The sequence below is a fragment of the Pseudogymnoascus destructans genome (assembly GCF_001641265.1).
Source record: "Pseudogymnoascus destructans isolate 20631-21 unplaced genomic scaffold scaffold_17, whole genome shotgun sequence".
NCBI classification, from domain to species: Eukaryota; Fungi; Ascomycota; class Leotiomycetes; order Thelebolales; family Thelebolaceae; genus Pseudogymnoascus; species Pseudogymnoascus destructans.
In genome coordinates this window covers 181,916-197,759 of record NW_020167536.1, presented here as the reverse complement: position 1 = coordinate 197,759, position 15,844 = coordinate 181,916, and the positions used below count along the sequence as shown (strand labels likewise).

Genomic DNA, 15,844 nt, shown 5'->3' with positions numbered 1-15,844 from the left:
TGACGTGTAAGAGAGACACGGAAGTTATAAGTTGTATAAGTTATATAAGGAATAACGAGAAGTATGTGTTGAGAAGTATATGTTAGTTGCAAAATCCAGGGGCCAAATTCGGCCTGAGCTACTCTATGCCAGCGCCGTTTTTTCAAATTTCCAAAGCCCCCCCCCTTTGGATGCCGAAAATACCACACAAACCTGGAATTCGCACGAGGGATAACATACTCTATTTAGATACACTTGCGATCAAGGCCATTCTAGTCAGTTAAACACCTACCTACTATAGCTAGCGATACTTTTAGAGGGGAAGAAGAGCAAAGACAGGGAGTGCATTTCGAACGTAAGTGCCTACATATCCCTGCCTATGTTGGCGGCTCGAATCCGATCCTAGCATGAACTTTTTGGGGTTCGAACTAGGCACCTTCTCGATAGGTCAGCCACATTATCTTGGTACATACACAATCGATGGGTTGTCTCATGACTCGAGGTTTATCTGTTTGCTTTTTAGGAATGCACATCAACAACCATTACCTGCTGCAAAGCCTACTTGATTCAAGTGAAGTTTAATATTTCAGCCATCAGTACTACAAGAGTAGTAACATTTACTGAATCTCTTTTCTGTTCCTCTCTCTCTCTCTCTGTTCTATTACTGGTCTGGCACTTGGCCGACTTCAGCCTTCGGAGCGGCGATACTTACCACCGACTGATAGACGCTTTTTACCTGGGCCTGGCGATATTTGTGGAGCCAACTCCAAGGCAAACTGGCTCTGAGTTTGGATGAGAGCCTCTGGGAAGAGGGAATCCACCAGTTTAAGACATTCTTTAGCTTTAGGCATCCGCGGTATAAGATCTTGCATAGCCTCACTATTCGCAACTACCCATAGGCACTCCATAGAACGGCGTCGATAGCTGAACCTTAGCTATCGTTGGGAGAGCACAACGCGGGCCATTTAGGACATTGTTGCACCGCGTCGACCATAAGCATGCCTGCCGCGGCCCCGAAATCGTCGCAATTGAAGCGCGCGCGGGTACTTATCTCACATGGCAATGAGTTGGCGGATTGCTTGCTAACTTTATACGTCAGGGAACTCCAAATGGGAGCCCGGATAACGAGGTCAAGAAGCCGCGCCGCTCCGAACGTCTCTCAGTGCCTGAGCAGAAGACGCCAGTTGCGAAGGGCCACCTTCCCTCCCCTATTAAGCATCAGGAATCGACGGACTCGAGCCAGGCATATAAGGAGGTGACAGCGACCCCGCCAGGAGGCCGTCCAAACCAGCTCCGTCACCGGACGCCCGGTCGCTCTCCGGAGTTGACGTCGGTGCTCTCCTCGCCGCCACAGGACACGCAGGCCTTCTCGCAGTACACGAACCCGAAAACTGCGTTGTCGGAATATGTGAAAGATGAGGAAAAAGAGGGCGTTTGGGGGTATCTTTTGCCTTTGAATGCAGAGTACAAGCAGCCCCTGATTATGCGCAAACGGTCGGCGTGCCAGAAACCGCCGGCACTTGATAAGCTGGGTGAAGCCAGTGATCAAGGGAATGCAAAGGATGAGAAGCCAGAGGCGCATTCGTCTGGTGGTTACTTAATTGGTCGCCATCCAGAATGCGGTAAGCAAGCGAGGCCGCTTTGGTTGAAGACACAGCTAATGGTTCAGATCTCCTCATTGAGGGCCCTATAGTCTCCAACAGGCATTGCTTGATATTCGAAGAAAACAAGGGCGACCAATCTATTGCTGTTTTAGAGGATTTGTCGAGCAACGGCACGTTTGTGAATGAGGCGCTTATTGGCAGAAACAAGAGGAGAGAGCTCAAGGATAACGATGAGATCACTATCCTCGACAAGGCCAGATTTCTCTTCAGATACCCACAGTACCGGGAAACAAGCGCTTTTCAGGAGCAGTATGAGATTATTGAAAAGCTGGGCAAGGGCCACTTCGCAGAAGTCTACTTGTGCGTGGAGAAGTCGACTGGCCATCGTTATGCTGTAAAGGTCTTCACGAAGAACCCTGACCTTGAGGAGAGATCCAAGACGGAAGGGTTACAGCAGGAGATTGCCGTGCTAATGGGTGTCTCTCATCCGAACTTGTTGTGCCTAAAGGCTACGTTTGACGAAAAGCATGCGGTTTATCTGGTGCTAGAATTGGCCATGGAAGGAGAGCTGTTCAACCTGATTATATTGAAGCAGAAGCTCTCAGAAGACGAAACGCGGAAGGTTTTCGTTCAGCTATTCGAGGGGATCAAGTACTTGGTAAGCTCCTGTTCGTTGTCCAATTTACGCTTTCCTTGCTGACACTATTTAGCACGAGAGGAACATTGTCCACCGCGACATCAAGCCAGAGAACATTCTCCTCAGCGACAAAGACCTCCACATCAAAATCGCCGACTTCGGTCTCGCTAAAATCATCGGTGAAGACTCCTTCACCACAACCCTTTGCGGCACCCCCAGCTACGTCGCGCCCGAAATCCTCGAAGATACCAAGAACCGCCGCTACTCGCGCGCCGTAGACATCTGGTCCCTCGGCGTCGTTCTGTACATCTGCTTGTGCGGCTTCCCCCCTTTCTCCGACGAGCTGTACACGCGCGAGGCGCCGTACACGCTACACGAGCAGATCAAGATGGGTCGTTTCGACTACCCATCCCCATACTGGGACCCAGTCAGCGACCTGGCGCTCGAGCTCATCGATAACATGCTCACGGTGGATGTGAAGAAGCGCTACACCATCGACGACTGCCTCGCCCACCCGTGGACGACGCAGCGCCTGATCAATCTGAATGATAGCACAGACGGCCTCGTGAGTGCCGTCGCGGGGCTTGACTTCTCGAAGCGCAAGGTCGCGCGTGAGCGGACGCTGTTGGCGAGTATCAATGATGTTATGGTGAGCAAGGTGGTGGGCACGCAGAAGAGCAAGGACGCTGTGAAGGTGTTTGTCAAGAACCCCGGTAGTGAGAATAAAGTCAACAAGTCTATTGCGAAGGCTGTTGGGGACGGGCCCGCTGAGGCGCGGCCGGCGGATAACAGGAAGCTGCAGGAGTTCATGGCTGTGGGGGGTATGGGAGACTCGCCGCTGTTTGCGGATGATGAGGATAGCCAGTATGCGACGAAGGGGTCTGCGGGGAAGAAGCGTTGATGGGTCAGCTGGGGGGGGGGTGTAGGAAAAGGGGGTTGGAGTTCTCGGGTATGTAAGATGCGATATACGCTGGTACGGGCTCGATGCATGGAAGCCCAGTTGGTTTTACAGGTGCCATATATAGCAGTATCACGGCGACCGGTTGCAGGTTGCTCGCCGTAGCTCCTCCTGGTGGCGTTGGCTTGGGATGGGGGAGAGGCCGGTGTGGGTGGGGATTATATAAGTGCTGTTGGGTTGGATGGGGTGGGATATATGGCGTTTGTTTGCAAAACATAAATATATGGAGAAATCATATGATACATACTGATCTAAACCATGATTGGCTTGCTTGAAAAATAAACTAAAGAAGTATGTTTAGTGAAGCTAGCTTTACTCTCAGAAACGCCCAAGTCAAAACCTTAAAATGGTCAGACCTTGGAATGATGAATGAGACGAGGATATGAGGGGAGGAGCGAGCGCAAGGGACGCCAACATTTATCTACTTTGCATTATACACAATCCCCCCTGCCTATTGCGCAACAACCTATTGCGCAACAACGTTAACACAGCAAGAGATACTTGGGGGTGCCTTTATCTCATGCCACAAACTCCACAGGAGCCTCGGAGTGCTCGGGAGACATGGATCGGTAGGAAGGTGAGATGACAATACGAGTGGCAGTGACAAGGAAAGGTGACAACGGCAGCGACAGGAGAAGTGGTTGCGGTAGGAAAATTAGCAACAACAGCGACAGGAAAAAAAGGGAAACGCTCGATTGTGCAATGTGCGGAGCTCTGCCCCGACATGTTCTTTCTGGATGCACCGTGCTTGGTGCCATCTTTTTCAATATAGATTAGACGCGGACCAGGTGGAATCCCGCAGAACAAACCTTGGGGCAAGGCGCCTAAGATTCTGTCGTTCGGCTGGATCGGAGTCGGGATGTAGAGGGGGCAATTATGGGCCTTATAACGTATCCAGTTGGTTCGCCATAATCGAATTAATGGGGTCGAGGGAAGATTCGACATTGATAAGATTGATAGACGTCAAATTGATCATCTTTTGCCACTGATCGGATGGAACGAACCACATCTCTCACTTAAGGGTAAACAATTGCTCCATCTTGATATCATTCATTACAGTGAGATTCTATTTACTTTTACAGCCTAGAGTGCCCTCGAGTTTCCCTCTAAACGCCTTGTTTGTATGCCACGCTTTACAAATCCAAAAAACCATAACCACCCCGCTATAGACAAGCGCCAGTGCCTCCCAATTCCACCCAATATATACTTACAGACCCTTCTATACAACCCCTATCCCACAATTACAAGTCGTTACCGTCCTCGCAACCCCCTAATGCTCGCTCGCCCCAGTAGAATGAAACGCCCATCCAACGATCTAGGCCACGCTGCCACTCATCGTCATAAACAGCGCCTGCAGCGCCAAACTAATACTCCAGATCCCCACCTTCTTGAACCTGCGCATGCGCGCCTGGCTATCCGTCACGTCCTTGGCAAACGCATCGTACGTCTCCGCCGACAAGTCTTCCATCAATCCGCAATCGTAGATCGTCCACGAGCCGTCAAACTCATGCGCCTTCTTGACGATGCGGCAGTTTATCGGGATGAACGTCTTGCGGGAGTTGATGTACGCGACGATAGGCCGGATGAGCGCCTGGTTGATGTAACTCAGATCGCGGGTGAAGAGCGGGACAGCGGCGCGCACATCGTTGAGGTGGACTTTCATGTCCATGATGAGGAAGCGCTTATCGTGATCGATTGCGTTTTGAGCCTCGAATGCGGCGCGCTGCTCGGGCGTGTCGAGGTCGGCGGTGTAGGGGTTGTTCTCGAGGAAGTAGCGGTAGCGGTTGGAGGTGACGGTTGCTTCGAGGCGGTCGTATAGGTCTGACATGACTTTGGCGATCGACTCGTCGCTGTCGGCGGGGAACATGATGTCGGCTACGATGTCGACGTTGCCTTCGTAGATCCAGCCGAAGAGGCCCTCGACGCCACGGTTCAGGTGGTCGATTTTTAGCCCGTCGATGCGCATGCGGCTGTGTTTCTTCCATACGTCTGGGTTGCCGTATTCCGAGTTGTGTCCTGGGCTGTGGCTTTGGTGAGGGTGGATGTTGAAGAGAGATCCATCGAAGGAGCCGGACATTTGGTTTGCGGAGAGGAAGTCATAGAACAGCCATTGTTTGCGCAGCTGGGGCAACTCGCAGGTATACACGCTGACAGAGTATGGTCGGAATCCTTTCGGTTGGTGTATTGTAAGCAGCAGATCTTCCATCTTGAAATTTTCAATCTCAAAGTCTCCAACCTGGTGCTCATGTTTATACAATCTGGGATCGACATATTCATCGGGCCAGACCACATGTGTTCTATCGAGAACTCCTCGCACCCCCTTAATCTCAACGTCCTTCAGTAAGCCTTTGCCATTCCACCACTTGGCAAAGGACAGTGTGACATTCACTGCGTCCAGAGTAACGTCGAATTGGGTGTAGTTCCCATCGTCTTCTAATTCCTCTGGCTCCGTAGAGCCATCTTGGTCTGCTTGTCGCTTTGCGGCAGCCGCAGCTGCAGCTGTTAGGGATGAACCCTTGCTAACTTTGCTCGGTCCCTGACCCGGCCGTCTGGAGACAAAGACGTTTGCGAATGATATTACGCCGTTCCTCCATTTTGGCACAACGGCGCTTTCGAAAACAACCTTCACGCCCGTTGACTGGGTCAAGTAATCACCAACCCATCGAGCAAGTGTTTCTAGATAACAAGTCAGCGCATTCCAATAGCCAGGCTGCTGGGTTCCAGGAAAATACCTTGAGCAACAACTGTATTAATAGCCAAAATGAGAAGTGAGACGAATGTAGTTGTTCCAACCAAGATCCACACAATGTGTCCCAGAACGAACCAGGAAACAAATGCGCTCCAATCATCTACATTCCAAGGCCGCGCGCTTCTAATTGAAAACCACTTGAACCGAATCTTCAACCTCGACCAGAAGCCCGTCGCTGCCGCCAGTAACTCCTCCTTCGTTGGACGATGCGGCATCTTGGGAAGGTGTGGGAGGTGGAAATATGAGTGGTTTGCATCTTCAGGAGTGCCGTCTGGCTTCGTGTGTGGCGCGGACGACTTGTTTGCAGTGTCTTCCTTATCGCCTTCCGGCTTCGTACTTTTTAGTCTTTTCGCAGTGTTCGGTGGTATTATCATAGTTTTCTCGCTCGCCCAGGCTTTGTCTGGTATCCTTGGAATTTGTTGGTGTATGTGTCTCCCCCATAGGTTCCCAGCCAAAAGTGATGTGTGCTTATGTCCGGCCTCCCTGGGTGTAAAAGCCAGCCTTCCTAACGCGCCTGCGCGTGCATTATCCGCCCCGTTGGGAACGGCATGGTTTCCAAGTACTCCTCGGGAGGAAATACTCTGTCGTCTTGCATGCTGTGTAGTCGCCGCTCGTGATACCGTCGGCCTGGAATAGGCATTTGTTGGGTGTGAAGATGCAAACCCCCTGATATGAGGATGCGATGATATCGGCACTGGCAGACGCGATTTTGCTGTGAGAAAAGGGATGGCCGATGCCCACAGCTGAGTCCGCAGCTTCGCATGCCCCATATTCGCTGCCATATCTCTCTAGCTCATCATTGTCGTAGCAGGAGAACTGCAGCTTGTCACCTTGTTGAAAGCATGGAAGCGGCGGTGTTTATATGAGTCTTGAACAGTAAATGTAAGTTAAGTTTCACCTCGAATATGCAGTTTGTAATGACGGAAACAAAGTTCATAAGCGCCAATCAGCAAGGCTCCTTGACTTCCGTACCCAGAAGTCACTCTCGCCCACCCGTACAGCGGCCCGTGCTGGAGAAAACACGCTAAACCTTTTTTGTGATGGGGGGGTTCATCCGATAAACTCGCAAAAAAGTCGAGATTAGATCTCTCATATTAAAACAAAACTGATCGACGACGACAACAACGAAGGGCTTGCGAAATTTTCACACAACCACGGCACCCTCTCTTCCATAAACCATTTACCATTTGCAGCCTTTGAGGTACAAACTCCACCATGTCCGCCCCAACTGCGCTGTTGCGCAACCCAGAAGAAATCGTATTGGCTCCTGAAGCCATCCCACTAATTGGTCAGTTCCTCTTCCTACGGCCCAAGACTTCAATACTGACTATATCCCAGAAGATGAAGAACTCATCCTCGACACCGAGATGGACGTCGGCGGCGTCTCGCTCATCGCCCCCCCAGCCAGGGACGAAATGACCATCGACGAAGAAGGCCGCCCACACTTCGCCCCCGCCCAAAACAGCGACGGCCCCGTGCGCATCGACTCGCGCAAAGTCCCGATCCCACCGCACCGTATGTCCCCCCTCAAGAACGAATGGCCCAAGATCTACCCGCCGCTTGTGGAGCACCTCAAGCTGCAGGTGCGCATGAACGTGCCGCGGAAGGCCGTCGAGCTGCGCACGTCCAAGTTCACTACCGATACGGGGGCGCTGCAGAAGGGCGAGGATTTTGTGAAGGCGTTCACGCTGGGCTTTGATACCGATGATGCTATTGCCCTGCTGCGGTTGGACGATTTGTATATTGAGACGTTTGAGATTAAGGATGTGAAGACGCTGCAGGGTGAGCATTTGGGCCGTGCGATCGGTCGTATTGCGGGCAAGGACGGGAAGACAAAGTTTGCAATCGAGAATGCGTCAAAGACGAGAGTGGTGTTGGCGGATAGCAAGATCCATATTCTGGGTGGATTCAAGAATATCAGGATTGCAAGAGAGGCGATAGTGAGCTTGATCTTGGGTTCGCCGCCTGGAAAGGTGTACGGGAACTTGAGGAAGGTTGCCTCGAGGATGAAGGAGAGGTTCTAAGGGACTGATTGTGGGGTGGAAGGGGTGGGGGAAGCACGTTGCATAGAGAGGCGTTTGGAGTCAGATACAGTTTATGAAAAGGTGTGACGTTGTCGGGCGTTGAGCAAAACGATATGAAACTTTCAACGGTATATAGTCAATGAACACTATAATGAAAAATAAAATCATTGTATGATAACGCTTTATGTGCTAGTAGATATGTTATGCACCACCCCCAAATACCATCTACGGAACCTATGTGCCACAAAAAAGTCCCCCAAACACCCCCAGACAACTCCAGACGTTTCCGCAACCTGCTTACTTCCGTCCCCGATCAATGCTAACATCCAAACTCCAGAGACTATCCCAAATCACGCTTTTCTTCCCAGGGCTGGTCCCTGTGCTTGTGGTCGCCTAATACACAACACGTACCGTCAGCTTCACGGCCCAAGGGGACGGTCCAAGACCGCCGGAGTAGTATCAGAGTCGCGCACCTCTAGCCCGCTCGAGCCGCCTGCCTGCAACTGCGGCGGGTGGTTCGGCCTGGGGGTTATTTCCGTCGCTGACGAGGGGTGCAGGGAGTCTTCGCCTTCGACGGCGGCGGCGCTGTCGGGCTGCTTAACGGGCGTAGACGCGAAGGGTGCTGCTTTGCGGGAGTTATTGCTGCTACGGCGGCTGTCGAGGCTGCGGCTGAGCGTCTTGCTGATGTTGTCTACCGCGCTCCCTGAAATCTTCTTCGAGTGCCGGATACTCCCCGTCGCATCCACATTCGCTGCAGCGACGGTGCTCTTCCCGAGACTTAGCGTCAGGGGCGGCGCGCCTGGCTTCTCCTCCACGGCGTCAATTAGGTACCATCGCAGCCCGTCGGATAGGTCAAATGGATTGTCATCTTCGAAACTATCGTCTACGCTCACATCGCCGAAAGACCCGTTATCGCCAGCCGTCGACAGCTGCCCAGTCATCGACTTTGAAAGATCCACCACACGGCTCTCGACGCGTTGGATACGGGCGAGCAGCCAGTCGCGCGAGCGCAGCTTATGCGTGTCCTGCTCGCGCAGGAAGTAGTGCGGGGCGCCGACATTGAAGGCGGCCCATGCGCCATTAGCCTGGTTGCGCGTGGGCAAGAAGAGGGCGAGGTCGCCGTCTTTAAAATGCCGATAGGCGATCTTCTCGTGGGCCTCCTTCTGCGCGGCGTGCGACTTGTCGCGGTAGGTTCGCGCATCACGTGTAGCTTTGCGAGCTTGATGCTCGGTTTCTTTGATGCGCTTCAGGATGGTGTCGCAGAAGACTTCGATATCGAGGCTACCCATGGCGGAAAGGTAGGCTTCGTATTTTTCACCCTCGACCTCAGAGTCATCGTTATTCATCCAGTAGAGGAGCTCAAGATCACCGCTGTCTATCATAGGTTTCTTCGCTTGGCCGGATATGCTGCGTCGCATGGCTGAGCTAGGGTCGGAAGAGTCGGTGAGGTTGGCTCGCTCTTGCCGCGGGATGCGGGTGATTGTCATAGAATCAGCTTCTCTTGTCACGGAATAACTGAGCCGGTCGAGCAGTCTCCATATACGGTCGTTCTGAGCGTAGAGGCGCTGAGTAAGATCCTTCGTGCGCATGGTGCGCCCTTCGAACCTGCCATTGACCTTCTCGAGCTTAGCTTGAGATTCTTGAAGTCGGCCTTCAACAGATTTAAGCTGCTCCTGGAGACTCCCAACCTGGGTCTTCGAGCTAGTTAGCTTCGCTATTAATGAGGTAACTTTTTGTTCCTCTTCCTTGATCCTGCTTCGCAGCACTTCTGTCTCACCCTCAGCGAACTTGGTTCGGAGGCTGGTGAGCTCCTGTTGATGTTCCGCCATGTTAGATTCCAGAGCGGCATATTTCGCTCTCTCACCAACAATCTCCTCCTGTAGTCTAACACTTTCCGATTCATCGGAACTCAATTTGTCCTTAATATCTGCCAATTCCTTCTTGACTTCTGATAACTTTTCTTGGGCCTCGTCTCGATCGGCATGTGCCAAAGCAAGGTCTCTCTCGTGCACACCTGCGTGAGTGATAAGGTCTTTAATACGGGACAAAAGATTTTCGGCTAGCACTGTTGATTGAGCTTGAGCTTGTTCATCAGAGGCGGGAAATAGAACGGAATGCACGCCACGAAGCGATGCGGTCGCTTCTCGTCGGCCATCCTCTGCGGAATCAAGGCGATCTTTGAGTTCCTTATTCTCTTCCCTTGCTTTATTCAGTTGCTTCTGCAGACTATCATTTGACTCTCTTTGAAGCTGGGCATCGCCCCGAAGAAAGTCAACCTGTCCTTGGGCTTTCTGAGATTCAGCTTCGGCATCAGCTTGGACCTTGTTAAGCTCGGTGCGCAGGGTGTGCAGTTGCTCATCCAAAGTCAGCCTCTCATTCTCCCGGGACCGGTCTATGCTGTCCTCGTAATCCTCCAGCTGACTCTTGAGGCGCCTATTATCGTCCTCCAGGGATTTCCGCTCGGTGCCGAACTCCCGCAGTTGCGCTTCTAGGTTCTGCATAAGATCATGTTTAGTCGAGGTAGCTTCCTCAAACTGAGTTCTGAGGTGTGTTAACATCGCCGACTTTGCGGCGGCCTCTTTTTCGAGACCAGCTGCTCGCTCACGTTCGGCGATGAGATCGGCCTCAAGGTGTATATACCTCTGTGTAGCAGCCCTGTCATCCTGGGTCTTGTTCGCCGAATAGCGCCGCGACGAGACAGACGAAGGTCTGTAAATCTCGTCACGGAACTGAGGAGATGAAGCCATGTTACCTGGATCATGTTCATCTGAAGGCAGAGGAAATATGTTTGCGGAAGATGTCCTCGAGGCATGACTCTGTTGGTGCAACAGGCTTTCGAGCTTCCTCACTCTGCTTTCCGCACCTTTAAGCTTAGTCTCTGTCTTAGCCTTCTCGCTTTGCAAAGTTCTGATGATATCATCGTTTCCGCGGACAAGCAAGGTGCTGCGGCCCATAGATGCCTCATGGAAACTTCCATTTTTGAACGCTTTTGCACGTCTAGCCTGTTGCTTCGTGGGAGTGCTCAAATCTGTAACAATCTGAGATACTTCGGCGATAATATCAGGATGCACATTCGCGGAATTTAGTTTGTTAATCAAATCCTCGAGGTCCTGCCTCGACACTAGAGGGAGCTGATCCTCCTCTCCGAGAAGATTAACCTCGAGGCCCAGGACTTTACGTTCAGGCTTCTCAGCCCAGAAATAGAAGCCCGTATTCTTCTGCCACTTCTTGCGTCTTCGTCCTTCCTCGTCCTGAAACGAGGCCATTTCATTTCCAAGGGTAGACGAGTCACTCTTCATCTTGTCAGACCATTCGCGGCGGCAGATAGCTTCGGCCACGAATGAAGCATAGACAATAGGAAGTCGTGCAACAAGTAGTATGAGTTCCAATGACTTCTGCCCATCATCCGAAATCTCTAGGCCATCAGTCCTCCGGTTCATCTCAGTGCACAACGTATTAAGAGTAGCAATGCCCTGCATGGTCTCCACAGCTTCGACAGCAGCACTGTTGCGCATGTTGGTTGCATCAGCTAGGACCTCACTCATCTCCATGCACCTCTTCGAAAGGCTTGGCAAGAAGCTTCTGGTATGGAGCAGGGCAGTTTTGGAGGCCTGAGATATCGATTTCGGTGTATCGGCGTAAGCTAACAGATTTTCGTAATCCTTCCCGATCTTATTTAAAATGGCTTTGATGTCCGCCAGGAGACCCGCTGGCTCCTCGCTTTTCGCCATGGCAGATGCCCCAACGCTGTCCTTTTCCTTCTTCGTAATCTTATCCATGCCAGAGTCAATCCTCTTAAGGTTGCGTGTCATATCATCCAGGTTCGTCCTTAACGCTGCTATAACATCACTGGCTTCAGCTCCTGCTTGCTGGATATCGTTTATATCGATCAAGTCCGCCAGGCTCGGCTGATGGTTCCCACCCTTCGGATTCTTTCCGCTAATAAATCGGAACATTGTCGTCGTTACCGGCAACGTCCTCAAGAGCTTCGCCGACTGCTCTAGCTCTGAAATCCTAATGCCGTATTCGTCTACGATATCCTGCGCCCATTTTTGTGTCTGCGGGAATTTTTGCTCCAGCCCCGCGACATGCCCCCCCAGGTTGACAACGGCGGCATAGACAGAGCGCGCAATCACGTCTATCTCACCAAACCGCTTCTGTGCCTCCCTTGATATGCGTTCACTATCGTTGACGACCTTGGATGCCCATTCTCTCCGCGCGTGGAAGAGGTCTTTCCATGCGCCCAGGTCATTTTGGTCTGCTATCGTATCGGGAGGGTTTTCGATTTCGTATGTAGCGGGCATCGGTAGCTGCGAGACCTGTTCCATGGCCGAGTTCGAAGAGGAGACATTGAGAATCAGGCGATTATATACGAATATTTCGTGCTGTAGTTGGACCAGTGTCAGCGCTTGTATCTATGTAAATGATACGCCCGTTCTCAAAAAGGAGCTGCTATTCGGTCGAACAGCAACGGCGCCTATGGTAAAAAACGTATGAGGCCATCGCGGCGCCATGCCCAGCCACACAACCATAGCTTCCAGGGTCTCCCGTCCCCCAACACATCAACATACCTCAGTAAACAACGACTGCGTCCTCGCCGACTTCCCACTTCCCGTCAAGCATATCTGATTCTGCACACTCACGCCCCCCTTATCCGCGACCCACGCCTTGAACCCATCCAACCTGCCATCACGTTAGCACACTGCACCCCATCCCGGGACCTCCAAGGTAGCGCTCACGATGCGAAGGCGCCAGGCTCGGTCTGCAGGCGCGCGCCCGTATGCGCGATGTAGACTTGCAGCGCCATATCGCTGGGCTCCGTCTACAGCTTCGGAAGGTAACATGAAGAGAGGAGGAGTTCGGAGGTGGACGTCGCGAGAAGGAAGAGGTCGCGCGGGCTGGACGGAGGTAGCAATAAGTGAGTGACCTGGGAGGACGGAGCTAAGGCATGGAGGGTCAGTCCCACCCGTCACCTTGTAAGTTACCCCGTCACACGCCGCCACAGGCACATTTATCCCGCGCCGCGATTGCGCTAAAGGGCGTCAGCCACTGTGGCCGTGTTTGTTTATGCTGGAGTTACTGGGATGCATAAGAGTCGATATCCGTCATTTCTACGCCTATACTGACTGATAAAGACTCATATTTCACATTGACTGCCATATTCACAGCCACATACACATCTTTCACAAAGAATTGCAGCATCAAAAATAAATAAATGTCTACGCCAGACATCGACGCCGCCGCCGCGAGCGGAATCGCTGGTCTAGAAATCACGAACCCTGACGTCCCAAAAGACAGCTTCACTGAGCTGCAACTCTCCGAACTCGAGCGACAAATCCTCGACCTCTACGACCGTCTCGAAGAGCTCCAGCTCGAGATCGGCCTACTCAGCGCCCCAGAAGCCACGCAGGATGGTAAGTCGAACCCCCTCGCTACGATGCACGTGATCTAACACCCCATAGCATCTGCCGAGGAAGTCACCGATGAAGACCTCCAAGCCGAGCAGAAGGCGCTGTTAGAAGCTAAAGCGCGGTATTCGTTGAAGAAGAGTATCGCCGAGGGTATCCTGGTGGCGAATCCGATACTGAATGCTGTGCATGCTGGGTCGAATGCTAGTCCGATAGAACGGTTTGCTTGCCCGCGGCTCCCATATGTAACTGCCAAACTGACTGACCCCGCAGGGACCTCCTCCCGTTGGTTCAGCAGCGCGACGACGTATCTACGGAACTTGCAGCCACAGCGGCGCAGGTGCTCGCTGCCAGAGAAGCACTCACAGCCGTCGAGGCGGAGCAAGTGGTGCTGGCGCGGAGTAACACGGAGTTGGCGGGCAGGATGGTGGGGCTTGCGGAGCAGGTGGAAGGGCAGAAGAAGGGGGATATCACGGATCCAGAGATGAGGGGGAAGATTGAGGAGATGGAGCGGGAGGTGAGGAGGAGTCGGCAGAGGTGGAGGTTGATGAAGGGGGTTGCGAGTGGGGTTGTGGCGGGGAGTGGGGTGGACTGGGCGAGGGATGAGAAGTTGAGGGCGTTGGTGCTAGATGATGATAGCGATGACGAGTAGAGGGTGGGTTGTTACAGGGTACTGGGTCACTGTATATCATTGTTAATTTAAGAGGCGACGAGTTGTGGGATGAGCTCCATGTACTTGTGCCGCTGTATAGCTCACGATTTTACCAGCATTTTAAAATCATGGAATTTTATCTCTTGAATTCCATTTGGAGTAACTGTGTATTTACACGTCACTGGATCTATGTATATCATAGTGGACACTGTTATGTGAAATGAGCTCTATGCATTCCGAGAGTCATGCCAAACATGCGAGGATCTGTACTCCAACACAACAAAAACCGGGTATCATGACGCCGTAAATGCTCAAACACGCCCCCCAAGATATATCCCGCCCCGCAACCCGCTCAATTACCACAGAAACTTCCTGCACTCCGGCGCACCGCACAAGCACTCAGTCATATCCTTATGGTGCTTCTGAACCTTGCCATCCTCGGCCAAATCCCCCTCCAGCCCATCCACATAGTCAAAGGTCAGTTCTTCTCCAGCCGGAATATCATGGATTGCAAAGAAAGCCAAGTCATGGATGTGTTTATCAGCGTGATCGCCCACGCGCGCAAAGATTCGCAGATTGGGATCGCAGGAGTGGTTGATGAAACGGGTTGGCCCAGCCATGAACTCGCCGTCGACCTCCAAGCAGGGTCCTGAGAGACGCTCATCGATCGAGTCGGGGTCGGAGAACTTGTCGAGTGCAAACAGATAGATGTCCTTGCGCTGGGCGACACGACTATCCTCCCGGCGACGCTGCGCTTCTGCGCTCGTGATGATCTCGCCCACGTATTTATCGACGAATTGCCCCTCCTTGATAGTTACGCTTGATCGTACTCCTGGTTAGGTTAGAATTTGTGCAGATTCGGAGGTGGGTGAGAAAGACACTTACCCCAACCACGGCCATCAGATGTCCGAAAAATCTCCAACGGCACCTTCCTCCCTTGCTCGACAATGCGGTTGATGCAATTTTTTGAGCAAGCGCAAGACTCGTGGCACTCATAAAGCACCAATCTGCTGTCGAGTATATCCTTCCGCAAACAGCCGGCCTTTGGCCCTTTCGACAGATATGCGTTCGCTTTTTTTGGTTGCCCCAGTTTGTTTGTCTTTGCCTCCATATCCTGAATGCAATAGCAGCCCCGGAACTCGCAATCCCCATCTTCCACGCATTCACACCCCATCCTAAACCCCGCGTCCGCACGTGCAACACCTTCGCGCAAGATTGAGTGCTCGATAAAGTGGAATCCCTCTGGAAACCTGGCGTTGTCCACGTTGTTGGTTACGGTGACGGGGTAATCCGAGTGCGTGGTGAAGCTGGCGAGCTCACACCAATTACAGCCACCCTTTTCCTTCTCCAAGCTCTTTGTGTCGTACAAGAAAACAACCTCATCGCTTTCATCTTGATTTTGGACCTTGGCGATGCTCGGGTGCCTGGAGATGTGACGTTTTGTATTCAGGACACTTAGGTCGAGCTCATGGGCGGGCTGGATCGCAATGAGTTAATATTGGCTTCAAATGTAAAATTTAAGTCAGATCACATACATTCGTCGTCCCATGGTACAGACGGTGTCTTTCCCTCATGTCGTCAACTGGCATCTTCGTTGGGTGCTTCTGGTGGTGTTGACGGTCGCGATCGTCGCGAGGCTGAGGTCGAGTCTTGGAATTTGAAAGTTGTAGGTGGGAGGTTGACAACAAGGCGGAGAGGGCCCGTGCACGGGCCACCATGCCTCGGTTGACCCCGATCATGGATTTGGGTGCTCGCTTGACCTTGACCATACTACTGAGTGATAAATATATTTATAAGGAGATATATATTAAGACAGGCGATGAAGAGTAAATT

General features: G+C 52.2%; 6 protein-coding genes across 6 annotated transcripts; 3 read left to right on the top strand and 3 right to left on the bottom strand.

Annotated features, from left to right (window-relative positions):
* The first annotated feature begins 481 nt into the window (after positions 1 to 481).
* VC83_06920 (uncharacterized protein) lies at positions 482 to 3,125 on the top strand. The gene is made up of 4 exons (XM_024470504.1): positions 482 to 1,022; positions 1,079 to 1,601; positions 1,649 to 2,241; positions 2,294 to 3,125. The coding sequence occupies exons 1-4, from the start codon at positions 978 to 980 to the stop codon at positions 3,119 to 3,121; spliced, it is 1,989 nt and encodes a 662-aa protein (XP_024322015.1). The 5' UTR covers positions 482 to 977; the 3' UTR covers positions 3,122 to 3,125.
* Positions 3,126 to 4,211: 1,086 nt separating this feature from the next.
* On the bottom strand, positions 4,212 to 7,020 carry MDM31 (Mitochondrial distribution and morphology protein 31, mitochondrial precursor). Its single transcript, XM_024470503.1, has 2 exons — positions 5,911 to 7,020; positions 4,212 to 5,854 (listed from the first exon to the last, which is right to left on the bottom strand). Exons 1-2 carry the CDS (start codon positions 6,707 to 6,709, stop codon positions 4,494 to 4,496), a joined length of 2,160 nt encoding a protein of 719 aa, XP_024322127.1. The 5' UTR covers positions 6,710 to 7,020; the 3' UTR covers positions 4,212 to 4,493.
* Positions 7,021 to 8,093, top strand: PNO1 (pre-rRNA-processing protein pno1). The gene is made up of 2 exons (XM_024470502.1): positions 7,021 to 7,215; positions 7,266 to 8,093. Exons 1-2 carry the CDS (start codon positions 7,143 to 7,145, stop codon positions 7,949 to 7,951), a joined length of 759 nt encoding a protein of 252 aa, XP_024322128.1. The 5' UTR covers positions 7,021 to 7,142; the 3' UTR covers positions 7,952 to 8,093.
* Positions 8,094 to 8,100: 7 nt separating this feature from the next.
* ATG11 (oligomeric, coiled-coil, peripheral membrane protein) lies at positions 8,101 to 12,892 on the bottom strand. The gene is made up of 3 exons (XM_024470501.1): positions 12,691 to 12,892; positions 12,523 to 12,634; positions 8,101 to 12,336 (listed from the first exon to the last, which is right to left on the bottom strand). Exons 1-3 carry the CDS (start codon positions 12,756 to 12,758, stop codon positions 8,371 to 8,373), a joined length of 4,146 nt encoding a protein of 1,381 aa, XP_024322121.1. The 5' UTR covers positions 12,759 to 12,892; the 3' UTR covers positions 8,101 to 8,370.
* A 115-nt stretch (positions 12,893 to 13,007) lies between these two features.
* On the top strand, positions 13,008 to 14,171 carry VC83_06916 (uncharacterized protein). The gene is made up of 3 exons (XM_024470500.1): positions 13,008 to 13,365; positions 13,414 to 13,579; positions 13,633 to 14,171. Exons 1-3 carry the CDS (start codon positions 13,167 to 13,169, stop codon positions 14,009 to 14,011), a joined length of 744 nt encoding a protein of 247 aa, XP_024322122.1. The 5' UTR covers positions 13,008 to 13,166; the 3' UTR covers positions 14,012 to 14,171.
* Positions 14,149 to 15,811, bottom strand: VC83_06915 (uncharacterized protein). Its single transcript, XM_024470499.1, has 3 exons — positions 15,547 to 15,811; positions 14,897 to 15,488; positions 14,149 to 14,843 (listed from the first exon to the last, which is right to left on the bottom strand). The coding sequence occupies exons 1-3, from the start codon at positions 15,778 to 15,780 to the stop codon at positions 14,368 to 14,370; spliced, it is 1,302 nt and encodes a 433-aa protein (XP_024322119.1). The 5' UTR covers positions 15,781 to 15,811; the 3' UTR covers positions 14,149 to 14,367.
* Between the last annotated feature and the right edge of the window lie 33 nt (positions 15,812 to 15,844).